This window comes from Rutilus rutilus (assembly GCF_951802725.1).
Source record: "Rutilus rutilus genome assembly, chromosome: 20".
Classification (NCBI taxonomy): domain Eukaryota; kingdom Metazoa; phylum Chordata; class Actinopteri; order Cypriniformes; family Leuciscidae; genus Rutilus; species Rutilus rutilus.
The window spans coordinates 32,697,938-32,715,728 of NC_140225.1; the positions used below are offsets into that span (position 1 = coordinate 32,697,938).

Below are 17,791 nucleotides of genomic sequence, written 5' to 3' on the forward strand. Positions count from 1 at the left end.
ATAATTAACTTAACTATCATTTTACAACAAAGTGACACCTCAGTGCTAGAAAGAAATCCTGCTTTTATTAGAAAATATGTTGTTGATCTGGTAGTAAATACATAATTGGATGTAAACAATATAGTAAAGCTCAGTCGTACGTTGGCTGTATCCAAATGAAAAGGCCTATTCCTTGTATGAGAGCCGATATTAGGAATGTTTTGAGGACAGGATGGAAAGATGAAGTCTGGAAAGTTGGCAGTGTTCCTCAGGCCCACGTTAAACTAGTCCCCAAGACAAACCACTTTGCCCCGACGCTGTTGATGCCAAAGAGAATGACTTCATGACATTTTTACGTGCCATTGCATTTCTCAGTGTCTCAAGTGTGAGGGTTTTCCCCCGGTCCACTTCTCTCCGACACTCCTAATAAACAGATCCCATACCGTTTGGTCACGGTCAGCCGTTCTATCACTGCCCATAATCTGAGGGAATAATAAAGGTGTTCATAAAAACGTAGTTCTTCTGACTGGCTAGAAGCCTGTAACTGTGCCACTCTGGGGACAAGCTGGATAGAACCTTTTTGGGATTTTTGATTTCAAAAGAATTCATTGTTGAGTGAACTGATATTTACTAATGTTTGTCTTTTCATTGTTTTTTCTCCACATCAGTTCTACCTTGGAAACCAGGTATACATGCATAGAGCTTTTTAAAGATTTGCTGTGCTGCCCTTTTTGTTTTATCTGATTCACTGTCAGTGTGTCTTTGAATCCCTAATATTTAAGGCTGTCCTAAACTCACAAGCGGATAAGCGTATTTAAGCTAGTTTTCAACCCTCTTCCCAAAGCCAGCCATATAGTTTGAGACGTGGCTGTGTGCAAATCCCCACTGGGATTCAAGTAACCAGTGCAAGTTAAGCTATAAATACAGTGTGAAAACATCTACTTCCCTGATAATAAATGACACCAAAAATGGTGTCCAGTTCAGAAATGTCCTTAATGTCCTTTGTGTTGTGAAATAGTGCATTGAGCAATTGTTAGACAGATTCATTTAAGCAAGCAGAAATGTTTGGGAATAGTTTCAAGTGTAATTTGAGTGTAATTCAAAAAACACAATGTCCCCGTTATACATCTTGCATGTACTTACAGTACCGTAGTAATAGTAGATTATGCATAACTGCAAGCAACTAACCCTTAAAAACAAACCCTAACCATGTAGTAAGTACATGTAGTTAATTGATATATCTCAGTGATTAAATGTATTATAACAGTAACACCTTAAAGGGTACAAGTAAACACCTTATAGTTCACCCAAAAACGGAAAAAAATTGTCATCAATTACTCACCCTCATGTCGTTCCAAACCCGTAAGACTTTAGTTTATCTTTGGAACTCAAATGAAGATATTTTAATGAAGCATCAATGTGGTAGTTGCATAGACTGCCAATGGAGGGACAGAAATCTCTCAGATTTCATTCAAATATCTTCATTTGTGTTTCGAAGATGAACGGAAGTCTTACGGCTTTGGAACGACATGAGGGAGAGTAATTGATGAAAGAATTTTCATTTTTGGGTGAACAACCCCTTTAAAATTAAAACGTATAACCAAACCTTTTTCAAAGCAAATTAGAGGTCCTTCGATAACAGTGATTTTTGCATTGCGTGGATAAGACAAATAACAGTATGATCAATTCAATTAATAATTGCAGCTGTTTATAGTTTACAGTCAACATGCTGTAGAAACATTGAAAGGTGTGCGTTTATTAGCATATTCAGGCCTTATTGTTTAGGTTACTGCAGTCGTTTTAAAATCTTGCCAGTAGGAAATGGTTGCTTATGTTGTTTCATGTTGACTGTTCTACAAACACCCCAGACAGTTTATAGTCAACTATCACCTATCTGCTTTTGAGTTGAAATGCATTTCTCCCCGCAGCGCTGCATTCTGCTTTTTATTATTATTTGCAAGAGCTTCGCAACACAACACAGTTTGCTTGCCTTCTGCTACCTGCCAAATTCCCTTATTTTAGTTCTGCTTTACAGGAGCTTCACTCAACGCCAGTGAACTTGCTCTTTTTCTTTTAACCACATTTTGTGGCTGATGTTCAAACAAGCCAAAGCTTCAGGAAAAATGTTGAGCTGAAAGATGCATGGTTTTCCCTACATAAATCACATAAAATCATGAGCTACATGCTTTCTCAGGGCGGTGTTTTGGGAAGATACGTGACTCTTAGCTGGTGAAGGGCTTTATCGGGCAGGCCATGCAAACCCTCATGTTTTTCTTCCTTTGTATTGAGAACTTTATATCACATCAACTGAAACCATTCTTTTGACAGTTTGGTCTCGTTCACTGCTTACATGATCCCTTAATCGCCGACGAGACTATAACAAACAGGGACAATCAAAATCTAACCCCCCATCTACACGTTGCGGTTTTGGAAAGCTGTATCCTGGTAAATGGTCATTCTTAAAGCCGTTTGTTGTGATTCTCTTGATTATTTCTCTTGATCATGCTTCAAAATTCATCTTCTCCTCCCCAATCACCAAATTCACCAATGGTATCGATTCATTCTGGGTATCACTTAAAGAATCGCGGGCTTTGAGGCCAGAGAGATGCTCAGCTGGTCGCCATCATGTGTTGGTCATGTCGAGTCTCAGAGAGTCGATTTCAGCCATTACTCCATATTGTGTGTCGTTGGAGTCGAGCATCAGTGTAAACACGCATCCTCTATGAGAATGTTAGTTTGTAGTTCTAGACAAGTGCAACTTCTGTATGTATTGTTGGTTTGTGAAAAAAGTTCTCATATGGTATGGTTTCTTTCTTCTTTTTTTTTCTTCAACAGAAAGCATGAGGCCATAATTTTCTGTGCTGTGAAATCTGTATGCCTTGGCCAAATCCAACTGGCAACGATCATTTGCAATCAAATGATTTGGCTTGATGTTTTCTTTAGCTCCTATCTCTGGCATGTAGGATTCAGTAGAGTTGCACCTTAGTGTTCCCTACGCTCCAGTGCCCTTATTTGTCTGAAAACAGAGGTGTAGAGTGCACTTGTAGCACACCCTAGTGGACACACTGATCACTGTACTGTCCACCTTGTCTTAAATGTGCACCAAGTAACTTTTTATATCGTAGTAAAGTTTCAGACAGAAAGAAATGGACGATATGTCTGACAAACGTTTAACATGATCTTCACTCGCATGCAGTGTTGGTTGCAACTCGTTATTAAGTAATTAACTACTGTAATTTAATTACTTTTCTCTTGAAAATGTAAAGTAAGGGATTACTCTTAATTTTCTGTAATTTAAATACAGTTACTTCTGATGTAATTTAATTAAATACTGTTTAGACTATGGGACAAATAAAATATAAAACAATAGTGGATTTAACATCAAACTTTAACGTCTAATGTAAACATTTATGTTTTTAATGTAAACTTCTCCCTTTAAATACTTTGTTCAGTTCAAGAATCATTTATGTAATTTTAGATTATTTATCTGAAAGAATTAAAAGAGCAGTTTCATGTCTATCCTTGTATTGTTTAACTGGTCGAGGTTGATATGGGACAGTAATTAGTGTTGTAATGCAGTACTTTCTGGAGAGAGTAATTAGTACAGCAATCTAATTACACTGTTGAAGATGTAATTAGTAGCTAGTAATGAATTACCTTTTTAGAGTAACTTACCCAACATTGCTCATGTGAGATGAAGACTCAGTATAATATCAGTCATTTTAAAATAAACAATATAATATTATGACTTTTGCATCATGCTTCCTCCACGCCCGCAGGTGGCAGTATATGGTCTAGAACTACCGTAGTATCAGCCAGCAAAACAAAGTAAAACTGACTTTGTGCACCTTTAATGACGTACAGTGAACCGCACCACCACACTCAATATTCTTTTTAAATTAGCACAAAGCCACAAATGAAACCAGTTGGATTGACCATTCATTTCACATCTTCTGGAATGAAACCAATGTTGTGTCTCAATCAAAAATTGTTGTCTAAATCAAATGGCTCAGCAGGGCAACAAAGGAAACTAGGCGATAAACAGAACAGAAGTATAGTCTAACTGGACTCTGACAATGTTGAGATTTGACTCGCTACTTCCACCACACATTAGATGGCTATCTTTTGCTACTTTGAAAGCGGCGTTACAGTGCTGAGGTTTCTGATGTTGCTCTGCTGTGTGTGTGTCACTGATAAACATGACCGTATCACGGAGGAATGACTGTGCTCTCTGTCCGTGTCCAGTTTGGAGATTCCCAGCAGCTCCGGCTGGTGCGGATCCTGCGCAGTACGGTGATGGTGCGGGTCGGTGGGGGTTGGATGGCCCTGGATGAGTTCCTGGTGAAAAATGACCCGTGCAGAGGTAACGTCCACCCAGTTTATGTTGTGCTCAACTTTAGCCCATGGTGTTCAGGCGGGTGATTTAAATGCATTGACATCATCAATAACTACATTTATTTGTAAAGTGTTTTGCTTCAACAGTTCTGTTCCAAAACCTAGTTGAGTTTCCTATGTGTTTATGCAGCATTTTAACACATCATAGCCGCATTCCCAATGTGAAGGCAGTTTCATTATCGTTACTGCCAAGATACCTTGTCTTAACCAAATTCAAAAGCAGAATCGCATGTCCTTCATGGAAAAGGCAATCCAATATAGCATTGCGACAAGCTACAGAAAAGTATAAAAGATAAAAATAGTTCAGTCTTATTCATAAATGGACTATTGGGTCACTTGTGAGGTTTATTTCAGTCAAGACACCTGCTAATGTAGACAGTAGAAAGCATTTCAGCAGCTCACTGGGTTTTGGAACAGAACCTACAGACAGCAACATAGTGTCGGCCCAGATCCTGGCCACATGTGGAGTCAACGCGTACCAGATGTGGGCCGGATCTGGGCCGACACTATGTTGCTGTCTGGATATGCATAGTAAATCCAGAGTTCAGTGTCCAATAATTAAAGAATTTTAATGTTTACAAAGAGAACATGCTGATGGACATTCTGTAATAATTTGTTGTGGCTGAATCTTTTCTTCCTGCACTCTGATTGGCTGTTTCTGAGATTCTTAAAGCTTGCCGGTTTCTTCCCATGAAGCTTTTCTTTCAGAATTTCCCTTTTCCTGCTGCTTTGTTAGTGAACCCTATTATCGTTTCTTCTAGTTCACCACCACGGGAGTAAAATGTTGCGCTCGGAATCAAATTCTTCAATTACTCAGTCTCCTATAGGTTGGCAACTCTCACACTTTCTCTCCTTGCTCAATCCCAGTGGTATGTGTGCATCCCTGTGTGTGTGTGTGTGTGTGTGTGTGTGTGTGTGTGTGTGTGTGTGTGTGTGTGTGTGTGTGTGTGTGTGTGTGTGTGTGTGTGCTGCAGTGATCCTTGAATGGAATTCTCATTAACATTAATCTCACGCTGCCCTTTCCATTGTGCTGCCTGGGACTGTTTAGCATGAGGTTTTGTCTTGCGTCATGTGTCCTCTCTCGCTTTCTCTGCATGCGTTTCCTGTAGCTCTGTTTCAGTGCCTTGACAATCTCATCTATGCAAGATATGAAAAACTCATCACACTGAAGTGAAAAAATACACGATAAACTTGAAACTTAAAGTTTTTCTAAAAAGCATTGTCTACTGCTTAATCCTGTTCTACTATACAATAATATATTTATATGCAGCATCAATGTTTTTCATCATCTTTTTATCATTATTATTATTATTATTATTTTGCCAGTGATGTGAAATGCATGCAAGTCATTCCCTACATCAAACCAAAGAGCAAAACTCTGAAGTGTGTTTTGCTCATTTGAGTGAGTGCTCATCAATCCCCAACCCGGTCAATGATTCCTTCATAAGACCTTCAACTAAGATCAGAACCTTTCAGAAATAAGTTCCTGAAACTTGAAACTAAAGTTGATTTAGAGCTCTATGAACAACATATATGGCTCTCTGATTGTTGATTACAAATAATAATAATAATTTTGACTTATTTGTGCAAAATTTGTTCACAGTAATTACGGTAGGGTGATCAAATTGATATAGATAATTTTACAGATCAAATTATATATTTTTTTTACTAAATTGACAATACGACCAAATGTAATCGACGATACACTCTTAAAAATGAAGGTTCTTTATTGGCATCTACGGTTCTATGAGGAACCTTCAACATCAGTGGAATCTTTCCATTGCACAAAAGGTTCTTTATAGTGGAAAAGGTTCTTCAGATTTTTTAAATGTTCTTCACACTAAGAAAAAAATTGTTCTTTTAAGGAAAAGGTTATTTGGGGAACCAACAAAGCTCTTCTATAGCATCAATGCCAAAACATCCTTTTGGAACCTTTCATTTTTAAGAGTGTACCACATATGTTGTACATAGACCTTAAGTTGGACTGAACCCCAAATGTTCAGTTCATTTCAAGTTAAGAGCTTGTTTCTTTAAACTCCCGCTGAAGGTTTTGGTGTGGTCATGCCTCTCTGCTCACTAACACTGTGTGTTCTTCCTCCAGCAAAGGGCAGAACCAACGTGGAGCTGCGCGAGAAGTTTATTCTCCCAGAAGGCACCACCCAGGTGATGGCCAGTTTCCGCTACAGAGGTCGAAGGTCACGGCCTTCCTCAAGAGGCCCCTCCCCTAACAGATCCAACTCAAGCCACAGCTGCCCCGCACAACCCAACCCATCCGGCGCCAACACCCCCAAGGTATGCTTATCGTTGATAGGGTTGCAGAGAAATCCGGAACTGCTCCATGTTTTTGTCACATTTTCCTGTCGCCAATCATTAAGCTTGGTTCCGAAACCTAGTGAGCTGCCTTGCTGTCAAATCTTAGTGATTGGTTTGGAACGCTCTACAATGATTAAAAAAAAACCCCAAAAAACTCATAATAATACATATATAACACACTGATCAAAGTCACAGTTGATTTCAAGTGAGTTTTAAGATGATTAACTCAAATTACTATGAACAGGAGAAAGCACAACATGCAATATTGCAGAATAAAGGCCCGTTCACACCATGGACATTCTTAACATAAAAGAATAGCAGAGTCCATGATAACGACACAGAGGAACCATATCGTTGGAATCACTTTCAGAATATTTTTTTCTAGCTGATAAACGATAAAAACATTGACAGCCAATCAGAATCCATTCTGCTTTAATGAGCTCAAGCATTTAAAGCGGCAGACGACAAAACTGCAGCACGCTTAGAATAAGCAGAATGATATCATGTGTTGGTGTGGACGCTAATATAGTTATCTTTATAGTTCCCATTCTTGGTGTGAGCGGGCCTCAAGTCCTGTCTTCTAATAAACAAGCCGATCGCCAATGGCTAAAGTCTTTGAGATTTTGGTATTTCCCTACTGGAGTAAATAAGAGGTCTTGCATGGCTGAAATGCAGGTTATGCACATCACACTCTTCTATTCTGTAAAATTGCTTCCGGTTCCAGTCATTTGTACACGCTATGTTAAGTATGGAGTTGTTTTACCCAAGACACCTACAAAGAAGCTGCCAAAGATGAGCATAAGCCATCGCATATGCTGGTTGACATATAAACGTTCTTCATTTGGTCTTCTGTCGAGTGAACTGACTTTCCTTGAAAGGCCCTTTGGTTTGGTGTTAGTATTTTGCTAAGCCTTTAAGATAAAATACATAGCACACACACAAATGTTGTAAAAAAAAAAAAGTCAGTTTAGACTATTTGTATCCTTTTTTTTTTTTTTTCAGAAGTGGATGAATTATGTTTATAATCGATATTTGTCTCACTTCATTGTTGATATCGAATATAGAATTTGGCCGAAAGACACTATTTTGGAAAGGCAGCATAAACATCTGTATCTATGACATCATAAAGTGCTGCCTACAAAGGGAGCTCACTAGGATTTGGAACAGAGCCATTGACTATCCCATCATCATTTGTTGAAATATAATTGTTTCCTGTATTGTCTTTCTTTTCTTTTTTTCTATTGCTACCCTTTGTATGTGGTTTATCCACGATTGTTTCTCACAGACTCCCCAACATTTAACCCGAAATTATGATAAACCCTGGCTGACAAACAGCAAATCAGCTACTCCTCTTAAATCATCTGACTCCTTTGACAGCCAAGGGTCATCCAATGAGGTATAGTGCTAAAGAAATGAGTGGCAAACCCCCATCTAACCTCCGTCTCCTGCTCCTGACCTCTGTTTCTGCCCTGTTACTGATCTAATCACTTCCTGTGTGGATTTGTAATTGAGTTCAGTCTCTATCTCTGGCTTTGCGATGATGCATGGACGGGACTCTGCTGGTCCGCTACTAAGGCGGATGTTTTTGCTTAAGTCCTTTAATTCTGATCTTTAAATCTGTTGCAAAGAGGATGGTGTGATTGTCTTAAATTAAATCAGCTTGATCTACAAAGACAACTTTCTTCTCTAACTGTTGCCACTAAAACTTGATGCTTGTGAGATCTTTTCTACATCCAGAACTCGCTCTCAACTGTTTCCTCTCTTTCTCCTGGTGTGTATGGCTGAATTTGATTCAGTGTAAGCAGTAAACTGTCATTTTGTTTGTCTTTCATGCATTAATTCCATCATTCTGGCCATGTAATGTTCACACTGCAAAGTTTTGGAATTAACAAATTCAGAAGTGATTCCCTTAATGATTGTGATGTATGTGTGTTTGTGTAATACGGGAATCACTCCTAAAACCGTCTGTCCAGTTCAGTGTTTCAGTCAGGATTTCTGTTATGTCAAATGTAGATTTTGTGTTTTTCAGTGCAGTTTTATTAGGGACTTTTGCACCAGGTAGATCTAGGAACTCAGTTATAGGAACTTGCCACCAGGACGGTTCCAGGAGAACTGCATTTCCCCTAGGGACATTTTCCTGGTTGCATTCGCACCGCCAGTAGTGACTCTGAAGTGATATAAGCTGACTGACATTTAAACAACTGGAGGATGCAGTGATCACATCTGTGTTTGTTACTTAAATTACTATGAACAGGAGAAAGAACAACATGCAATATTGCAGAATAAAGGCCCTTTCACACCAAGGACGATGACTATAACCATAAAGAAATCATTCTAAATATAAAAGAATAGCAGTTCATGATAACGGAACGGAGGGACAATATCGTTTGAATCACTTTCAGATTTTTTTTTCCAGCTGATGGATGATAAAAACCTTGACAGCCAATCAGAATCAATTCTGCTCTAAAGAGTTTGAGCACGTAAAGTGACAGACAACAAAACCGCAGCACGCTTAGAATAAACAGAATGATATCATGCGTTGGTGTGGATGCTAATATAGTACTTTATAGTTAGGATGCTAACTCTAGGAGCTAATTTAGTCTAAAATCATTCCCAGTCCCTGCGGCAATAATTATAGGAACTATGAAACCGTTCCTCTGGTGCAAAAGTCCTTATTGCCAGCATGTTAGGTATAGACGCCTTAGACACCTCTTCTGTCTGTCAACGAACAGTCAGTTACCAACTGCATCCTCATTGTCCTGTTCTAAATGGCCCATTTGTTTCTAAATCATGACATCTTTCAGAACACCCCCATTCAGGGCAGCAAGCTTCGTCTTCCAGGATATTTGTCGGGAAAAGGCTTTCAGTCGGGAGAGGATGGAACCCTGATTAATGCTGCAGTCATGAAGGCCAGAGGTCAAGCCATGGGTGAGGCGGACAAACCTTTTGCTCTGCAGAAAAGTTGATATTGGTTTTACTGTACTTCCTTGTCATGTTATTGTGAGCGTGTAGAGGATAGGTTAACGCAGACTGTTTTTTGCACGGTTCACACACTATCTGCTTAAAATGATTTTCTTCCCGACCCGACCGGTACCGCTAAATCCTACTAATCTCACATTTAAAGAAAACGAGATAACAAATATAAATGTTGGCTATACAAGAATTTTATTGTTATTTTTGTCTTATTGTGATGCTGTCAACACAGTATATGAACAATAGGCTAAATTAAATACATATGTCACTCAAAATTCTAAGACAAAAATATGAATAAATGAAAACTGTTGTCTTACTAGCTATACTGCTAAATGAAATCTTTTTTAAAAAACATCCATGCGAGAACAGAATGTCGCTGACTGATGACGGTTTCAGTAGACTACATCTCTCCTTCAGAATCCGAGCACAAAGGCTGGATGTCAAATGGTCAAAAGTACCAACTTCGGTACCAAGTCGGTACTGAAATTGAGCGGAATTGTAAACACCTCTGATTGGCCATTGCATTTACACGCTCATCGGATATGACTGTGATTGGCTACAATGAATGGGAGCGTTTGTGAGTGTTTAAAACAAAAAAAAAAACAGAAGCGTGAGTGTTTGAAAGCACAAGCAGGAGTCTATCAGCGGACCGGTCCTGCTAGTGTATCATGTTTTTGAAGTGCTGATCATTGTAGCCAATCACAGACATATCTGATGAGCGCGTGAACACAGTGGCCAATCAGAGGCGTTTACGAGGTGTTACCGCTAACGTCTTTCACTGGGAAATTGAATCCTGCACTGCAAGAAATTGGATTGGGTCCCGCGGGAATACAGACCTCTAGTGTAGAGTTCCTTTGATCTGTCAGTTCAATTATTCAACTATTCATTTCATCAACATATAGAAATATCAATATCTTAAAAGCTCATCTTTAGTCATGAGCCGTTGTGTTAATGTCACTATCGTAGCGCTGATCTGTAACTGGCTTTAAACTTTCTCCTCAGGGTTGAGTAAGATCTCCAGCAGGCCCGGCAGTAAAGCGGGAAGCCGAGGGAGCAGTCGCCGCGGCAGCGACGCCTCAGACTTCGATATTTCGGACATCCAGTCAGTTTGCTCGGACGTGTCGGAGAACGTGACGGACTCAGGGCGGCCACGCTCATCCTCTCGCCAACACGGGGGGAAGCCCTCCAAGATCCCAACTCCCCAGAGGAGGAGCACCCCTACTAGCAAACTGGCCAAGACCAGCAAGAGATAGTCAAGAGTCCAGTCCACAGAAGGGGTCACGTTACAAGCCCCCGTTCTGACAGCACTGGCTAGCGCACACGAAACCCAGACTGGACACACGTAGATTCACACTAAAGACTGCAAAGTGTTCTCATTTTTAAAAAGCGTAGCGAGATGTAAATTATTCTGTTGTGAACGTGAAAAAGGAAGTTCATGTGGAGTGTGTGTGTGTGTGTGTGTATGTGTGTGTGGAATGCAATGGCTTTGTGTATTTGTCCTGTACTCTATGTGAACGTCATTAATATTTTGTTTGATCGCTGGGAAAGATCAGCGAACACAAGAAGACTGTATGTTGTTAGGCTACCTAACACTTTTCCACATGTCCGTGTCGAGGGAGAAGCTGAATGTACAGTCATTTCCTCAAGCGCACATGCTTGTTGGTGATAATATGCCCCTGTATTCTGCCAGGACACCACAGTTATTTATTCATCTATTTAAAGTGCAATGACAAGCTGCTGTTATGCATTTAAAGGGCAATACAATAATTCCAACTGTAACCACTGCAATCATACACTACAACTAATCCTGATCATGGCCTTTAAACTTATAAACACTCGTCTGTAGCGTCCGCTGTATTGTTCATTTCATCAAATCACAGATTGTGTGCCACCGAACTGTGACTACAACTGTCTGACTAAAAAAACATTCATTAAGTGCAATCATGCCTGTGTATTCTATGGTTTCTTTTTGCCTGAGTGATGCAAATTACTCAACTTTTTTGTAATAAATATGCTTGCAGAAAGCTCAACAATATACACAACAATCACAGACTTGCTTGTTTCCATTCGCCCCAAACTATCTGACTTCTGAACATTTACAAAATAATGTCTCGGGCCTGAGATTAACAAGTCTTAAGAAGAAAATAAAAATGTTTTATGAGAATAAAATGCCATGTCAGCCTTGTAGCCTCTGGCAGTCCCTGTGCCGGTGAATAGGACCAGATGTAGATGCCAGATGGCCTTTAATGTTGGATGGATTAATGTTAGTATGTCAGTGTAATCAGATGAGCTAAAGTGAGGTCAGTGTTGCTGTGGTGTTAATCCTCAACATAGGATACGGACAACCTAGCCTTGCACAACACCAGACGGAAGGGAAAAAAAGTTAGTTCTGCACCAATCACTGGCCGTTTGATCGGCTAATTCTTGTCAACATGTATACTCTCTCAGAAATGTGTCATCTATCTCCACAGGATCTTCTCAAGTAAGGATCCAGTGTGTTGCATCATAAACTTGGGAACGAAAGTGAAGACTAAACTTTTTCCGCCATGAATGCCATTTTTATCACAGCTCAGAGAGCGTCTCCATTTGTTTTCTTGAAGCCGTCAGATCTACTTTATTTTTTGTACAGTTTATTTCATAAATAACTTCATAAAGTAGTTAGCCACTCACGGTCGTCCATGGCAAATGACTAATTGTGGTTAAATCACTGTCAGAGAAGGTTTTGAGTGGTTTATAGCTTTCATAAAACGACAGCTACTGCAGTATGATAAAACAGAGATTCAAGTCAAGTCAAGTCAAGTATATTTGTACAGCGCTTTTCACAATACAGATTGTATCAAAGCAGCTTCACAGTATTAAATTAAAATAATACAACAAGGTTTGTTTCTAGTGGAATTTATTGATAAAATCAAATTAAATATCCCCAAAATATCCCCAACTGAGCAAGCCAAAGGCAACAGTGGCAAGGAACCGAAAAACTCCATCAAGTGACCTAATGGTGTCCTAAAACTCCCATCAGGTGACCCAATGGAGAAAAAAAAAAACCTTGGGAGAACCCAGGCTCAGTCGGGGTCCAGTTCTCCTCTGGCATTTATGAACTAGAGGCCGGATTGTAATTTGAACTGTAAGATTAAAAATATTATATGAATGCCTGGCTGAAGAGATGCGACTTTAATCTAGTTTTAAACTGGGAGAGCGAGTCTGAGCAACGAACAGTATCAGGAAGACTATTACAGAGTTTTGGAGCTAAATGTGAAAATGCTCTCCCTCCTTTGGTGGTTCTGGATATTCTAGGTATGACCAAAAGCCTTGAATTTAGTGATCTTAAAGAGCGCGATGGATTATAGGGCGATAGAAGATCCGTTAAATAGATTGGAGCTAAGCCGTTTAGGGCTTTATAAGTAAGTAGCAATACCTTGTAATTAATACGGAACTTTGATTCAATAATTAGTAGAATTGGAATAATCAGTTCTTCCACCCAGTGATAGATGGATGAAATCTATTCTATTTTGAGTGGCTGTGCAAAAAAGTTCCTGATTTTCTGGATTCTTTTGCAATTTCCCACAGCTGAAGCGAAAGGCACCGGGTTGATATATAATGAGTGCTTAAGGGAAGAGTGAATCACTGGATTTGGTAAAGTTGGCAAAGTTGGTGGCTTCACTGGCAGTAGTCTTTGTTTTAGGCTCGCAGTGGACCACTAAAGCCTCCAAAAAGGATAATGAGGCCCATAATGACTCAACACATGCATCAAGGCCCATGTTCCATCTGAAACAGTCCATGTTCAAAAGAAGATATAGTGCTATAAATGGTGATTCATTACGTGAATACAGGCTGGCCTAATTATGTCACCAATGTCCCAGAAAGCATTAACAGCTGTTTCTCAAGTACAGTAAAGATGTTCTCACCACATCCGGTGGTTATGACTGATGTTGATTACTCAAGTCCTAGGGGATGAACTGATAGGATCCACAACGATTGCCATGAGCAGAGTGGCTGGCGGCTTGAATAGGATAATTCAAAAGGGTTGAATCTTTAAAGACTGTCAATTGACACATCCATCACAAGTGGACCCTGGGAGAAAACTGGCGTGGCTTGACAGAATGTGCTCGACAAGCCAAAGCAGATGGAAGTGCATAGCAGGACAAAAAGTGGTGTGAGTTTTGTGGACGACTTTGTCAATAGGCAGACGGTATTTTAGAAATGACAACAGTTGAGAAAATGTCTAGGGAAATTAAGTTGAATGGTTTTATTAAGGTAAAGACGGCAGTGTTCAGGCGGAGGAACCACATACTGTACACTAAAAATATAAAGCTGAGATTTTAGGTCATCCCAAGGATTGCATCCCAATTCATTAATGTGAATAATGTATGATTACTTGTAAAGTTAAGATCATGGTAACCCACTAGTAATGACTCAAGTGTTACCAAATCCATCACAAGGAATTACTATTCAAAACCTTACAAAAACCTCAAAAGCTTCAGTAGTTACTAGAGTCATCATTCTGTCAGGACATATGATAAATGGGCGAGAACTCCCTGCGCGTCCATGCAGCCGGCTAGCATGAATCAGAGCAGATCCAGACCGCCATCCAAACTGTATGCTAATTGTCAATCGTATTTGATGATAGTGGTCCTGACAGAGACAGAACAGAACCAACATGAATGTATTGCAGATATCATTATTGCAAGATTTTAATGTACAACATAATTCGAGAATTTAGTCTGATTCAGAGGGGAATCAGAAGGCCAAATCCTGACTGAGAGAGGAGGAGCTGGGGAGGGAGGAGGGTAATTCCTCCTGAGAAACGCCATAGCTGCTGATGATACTGAAGGAGCTTATATATGTATACAGTGATAGGCGTCGTATTCTTATAGGTAGACGTGGATCAGCTGAGAGTCACTGATGCGAGCTTCACTAACGTGACCTGCCAGATTTGATTTAACAATACATCAAGTAAAAGGCAAAACAACACTGAAAGTAATTCTATGAGAAATGCTGTGTGTACAGTAGCTGTCCTGGATTTACAATGTAAAGAAGTAAAGAGGCTTGACCCAATCCCTAATGTTAGTGTTTTCTGTTGCTGTTCTTATAGAATATCTCTTATGAAACATATATATCTCCACTGAGGCCTGGTTAATCGTTTAGGAGAGTAGGTCAGTTTGTGGCCTAGAGAATGTTTGCAGAGCTCTGCTAGTGCCTATCTGCGACATACTACATCTGTCTCCTAGTGCGCTATCTAGACAGTGATCCACTGTCTACCGAAAACTTAACAGAGATACAGTTTGACTTTTCTTGTTTTTGGTGTCTATCCTATCTGAAAGTTCAGCTAGCAGATCTAGTTAGTTCAAATTAATGATGAAATGCTATTTTTTTTATAATGATTTTATCGGTCTGCCAAAAGTGGAAGAAAATGAATATAATCTACTTGTTATGAAAACAATCTGTGTAAAAACCTAGCAGCCATAGAATATGTACCAAACTGCATGAAGCCTCTGTGATGCAGCGGCCACACATCATGATCACCTGAAATGTGCAGAAACGCACCAGCATGGACAAAAACGTCCCCAAATGCAACGTCTGACTGCAGAATGACTGTGTGAAGAATGTGGAGGTCAGTGTTTGCATAGGATAATGTGCTGGAGGGATGAAGGCCTCGTGGGCCCGAGGGTGGAGTGGAGCTCATGGATCAGGTTTTCTTCTCAGCAGGTTTAGACTGAAGTCACATTGGGACCAGAGATGCTTCTTTAAAATTGCCTTTATGATCACTGCTGGAACAGCCAAGGACCAATCTGCAGTGAACCGCTTCACAGGAATATGTAAGTAATGTATGTGTTTTATAGCTCATTTAAAAGCAACTGCTTCATTTAAAATGTGAGCTGCAATTCCTGAAGATGGCAGATCACACTCTGTGTTAAACTATTATTCTTCAGCAGGTCAAATCTTTATATTGGAAAGTTGATAGCAAATTTACTGTACTGTTTATTGCATCAATTACTGTTTTTATTTTATTTTACTTTATTTTTATTATTGATTGTCCTAGTATTCTAAAATAGTAATAGAAAAATCTGAAATATTTACCTTAAAAAAGTGCTTACAAAGTGTGATGTGATTAGGTACAAGCAATTTTTGCAAATGTTTGTGAACTGAATGTTTTACAGCACTGACCTCCTTCCCATTTCAAATGCATTTGTAATTTGAAATCTTAGGTAACATGTTTGTTTATTCTATTGTTTATGTTAATAGAAGCATTTTGCTAGTATTATGAATTTTTTTGTTTCAATGGCCATCATTGTACGTTATATAATTTTCTGTGGTTCAAATATACAGGGTCTACATGTCAATGCTATGAAGTTTTCACAGTTGTTTGTTCCATCTTATCTTTCTCCCGTTTGCAGGCACATTTAAATCCTGACCGTCTTGATTTCCAAAAATCCAGCTTTGAACAAAATGCTGCTTTTCACAATCCTCCTGGCTGTCTTTGGCCTGGTCAGATGTCAGGAATTACTAAGTAAGAATCAAACTGACCACAAAATGCAGTATCATATGAGGATTATTGTTTCAACGTAAATGAAATATCAGGTGAAGTCAAGTCAATAAAGCTATGAAAGCGTACGTTTGCTCCTCTTATTGACCAGTAGAGGGAAGCACGGACCACTTTAAGTGATTTCTGGCCAGTATGTCATCATCTGTGCCAAAGAGTTACTTGATGAAGATTGAACTCTGTCATGGCTTTTTTTTTTTTTTTTTTTGGGGAAACTGATCTGTCAGTTTAATTCAATATCCAGATTCCATATCCAAATGGTTCCATTCGGGTTTTTTTTTTTTTTCTTTCATTTTCTTTACTAGTGAATAAAACATGACAGATTTAATTTATACTGCGAAACTTGAATCTTGAAGCTTAAATCCATAAACTCTGTCAGCGCACTGAAAATAGAAATCTTGCATTTACTCAGACTTTCCCCCTTCTGATCGCTCCATTTGCTCTTATCTTTAGCTTATGACCTGTTGGAAGAGTTCGGCTTGTCCGAGTCTAGTGGGGTGAGAAGGGTCAATGGGTCTGAACCCGATGCGGTGGCGTACCGCGTTAACCCGTCCCTCCACCTCAAGAAGAGCACGAGGTATTTATATCGTCCTTCTGACATAATACTTTTCCACTCTTTCTGCTTTTCCACTGAGTGTAATCATGCTCGCCTCCAAACAATATCTCTCATTTCCTCCTCCTCAGAGTCTTCCACTGCTATACTCTGTTTTGTTATTCTGATTTGATCAAATATATGCTTACACGTTATCTCTGTTGAATCCTCAACGGGACGTATAGCACAGATACACGGAGCTGTCGGTTCTTAAACTGCACAGTCATCGTGCTGAAATGCTGGTATTATATTCTCATGTTTTTCTCAAGCATCAGCAGCTGTTTGTTCGTGTCAGCTGTGGTTGTGGCATATGCTGGGTCTTTCCTTTTGTGCGTGTGGGCCAACAATGCTGTCCACAACCACCTCCCACTAACATCCCCTACTTGAGCAAAGAATCCTGAGAAGTACATGACTGTAAAACAACCACCAAATGTGATCAACAACATCAAAATAGAAAACGAGAGCTGTGCCACCACACAGTGCGTAAATGAACATTGTTCTTGGAAACATTAACTGCTAATTTCAACAAACTGGCTCTCTTAAAAAACAAACAGGAGCATAAATAGGAATTGGAAACCATTGGAGACCATTTGGTTTAGATTAATGCAAAACTTTGTATAAGGTCACTGTGAAAGACCAATGTTGAGCAAAAACATAAGCATGTTTTTAGAAATGGTAACCCTTCAGTACCACAATATACTGTATCGGTTCCACTGTACCCAGAACCATATCTTAAACCACAGGAAATATTACTAATATTGTCATAATATTTATAATTGTAATCAGGGCTTGACATTGACTTTTTTGGCCTGTGGTTTTCCACAGTTACCAGCCACTCAGCATTTTCACTGGCCACAATTCTGACATCGATACTATGAGGGAAAACTGCCATATGGATATTTTTAATATTATTATTATTAATACCATAATTTGCAAGCAAGTATTTAAGTCTGCTGTCACTTTCAGACCTGATGCACAGATCCATTATACTGTTACAC

The 17,791-nt window shown here is 39.4% G+C and overlaps 2 protein-coding genes across 2 annotated transcripts in view; both read left to right on the forward strand.

The window, feature by feature from the left end:
- dst (dystonin) overlaps nt 1-11,700 on the forward strand; it is a 197,152-nt gene extending 185,452 nt beyond the window's left edge. Inside the window, 8 exon segments of the mRNA XM_084391266.1 lie at nt 648-665; nt 2,308-2,424; nt 4,225-4,342; nt 5,136-5,243; nt 6,476-6,666; nt 7,973-8,083; nt 9,492-9,615; nt 10,663-11,700. Of these exon segments, the coding sequence (XP_084247392.1) occupies nt 648-665; nt 2,308-2,424; nt 4,225-4,342; nt 5,136-5,243; nt 6,476-6,666; nt 7,973-8,083; nt 9,492-9,615; nt 10,663-10,913 (1,038 nt within the window). The 3' untranslated portion in view covers nt 10,914-11,700.
- Nucleotides 11,701-15,349: 3,649 nt separating this feature from the next.
- Nucleotides 15,350-17,791, forward strand: part of LOC311279395 (uncharacterized protein) — a 30,888-nt gene continuing 28,446 nt past the window's right edge. Inside the window, exons 1-3 of the mRNA XM_084390850.1 lie at nt 15,350-15,485; nt 16,056-16,168; nt 16,655-16,778. Of these exons, the coding sequence (XP_084246976.1) occupies nt 16,108-16,168; nt 16,655-16,778 (185 nt within the window). The 5' untranslated portion in view covers nt 15,350-15,485; nt 16,056-16,107. The remainder of the gene's footprint in view (nt 15,486-16,055; nt 16,169-16,654; nt 16,779-17,791) is intronic.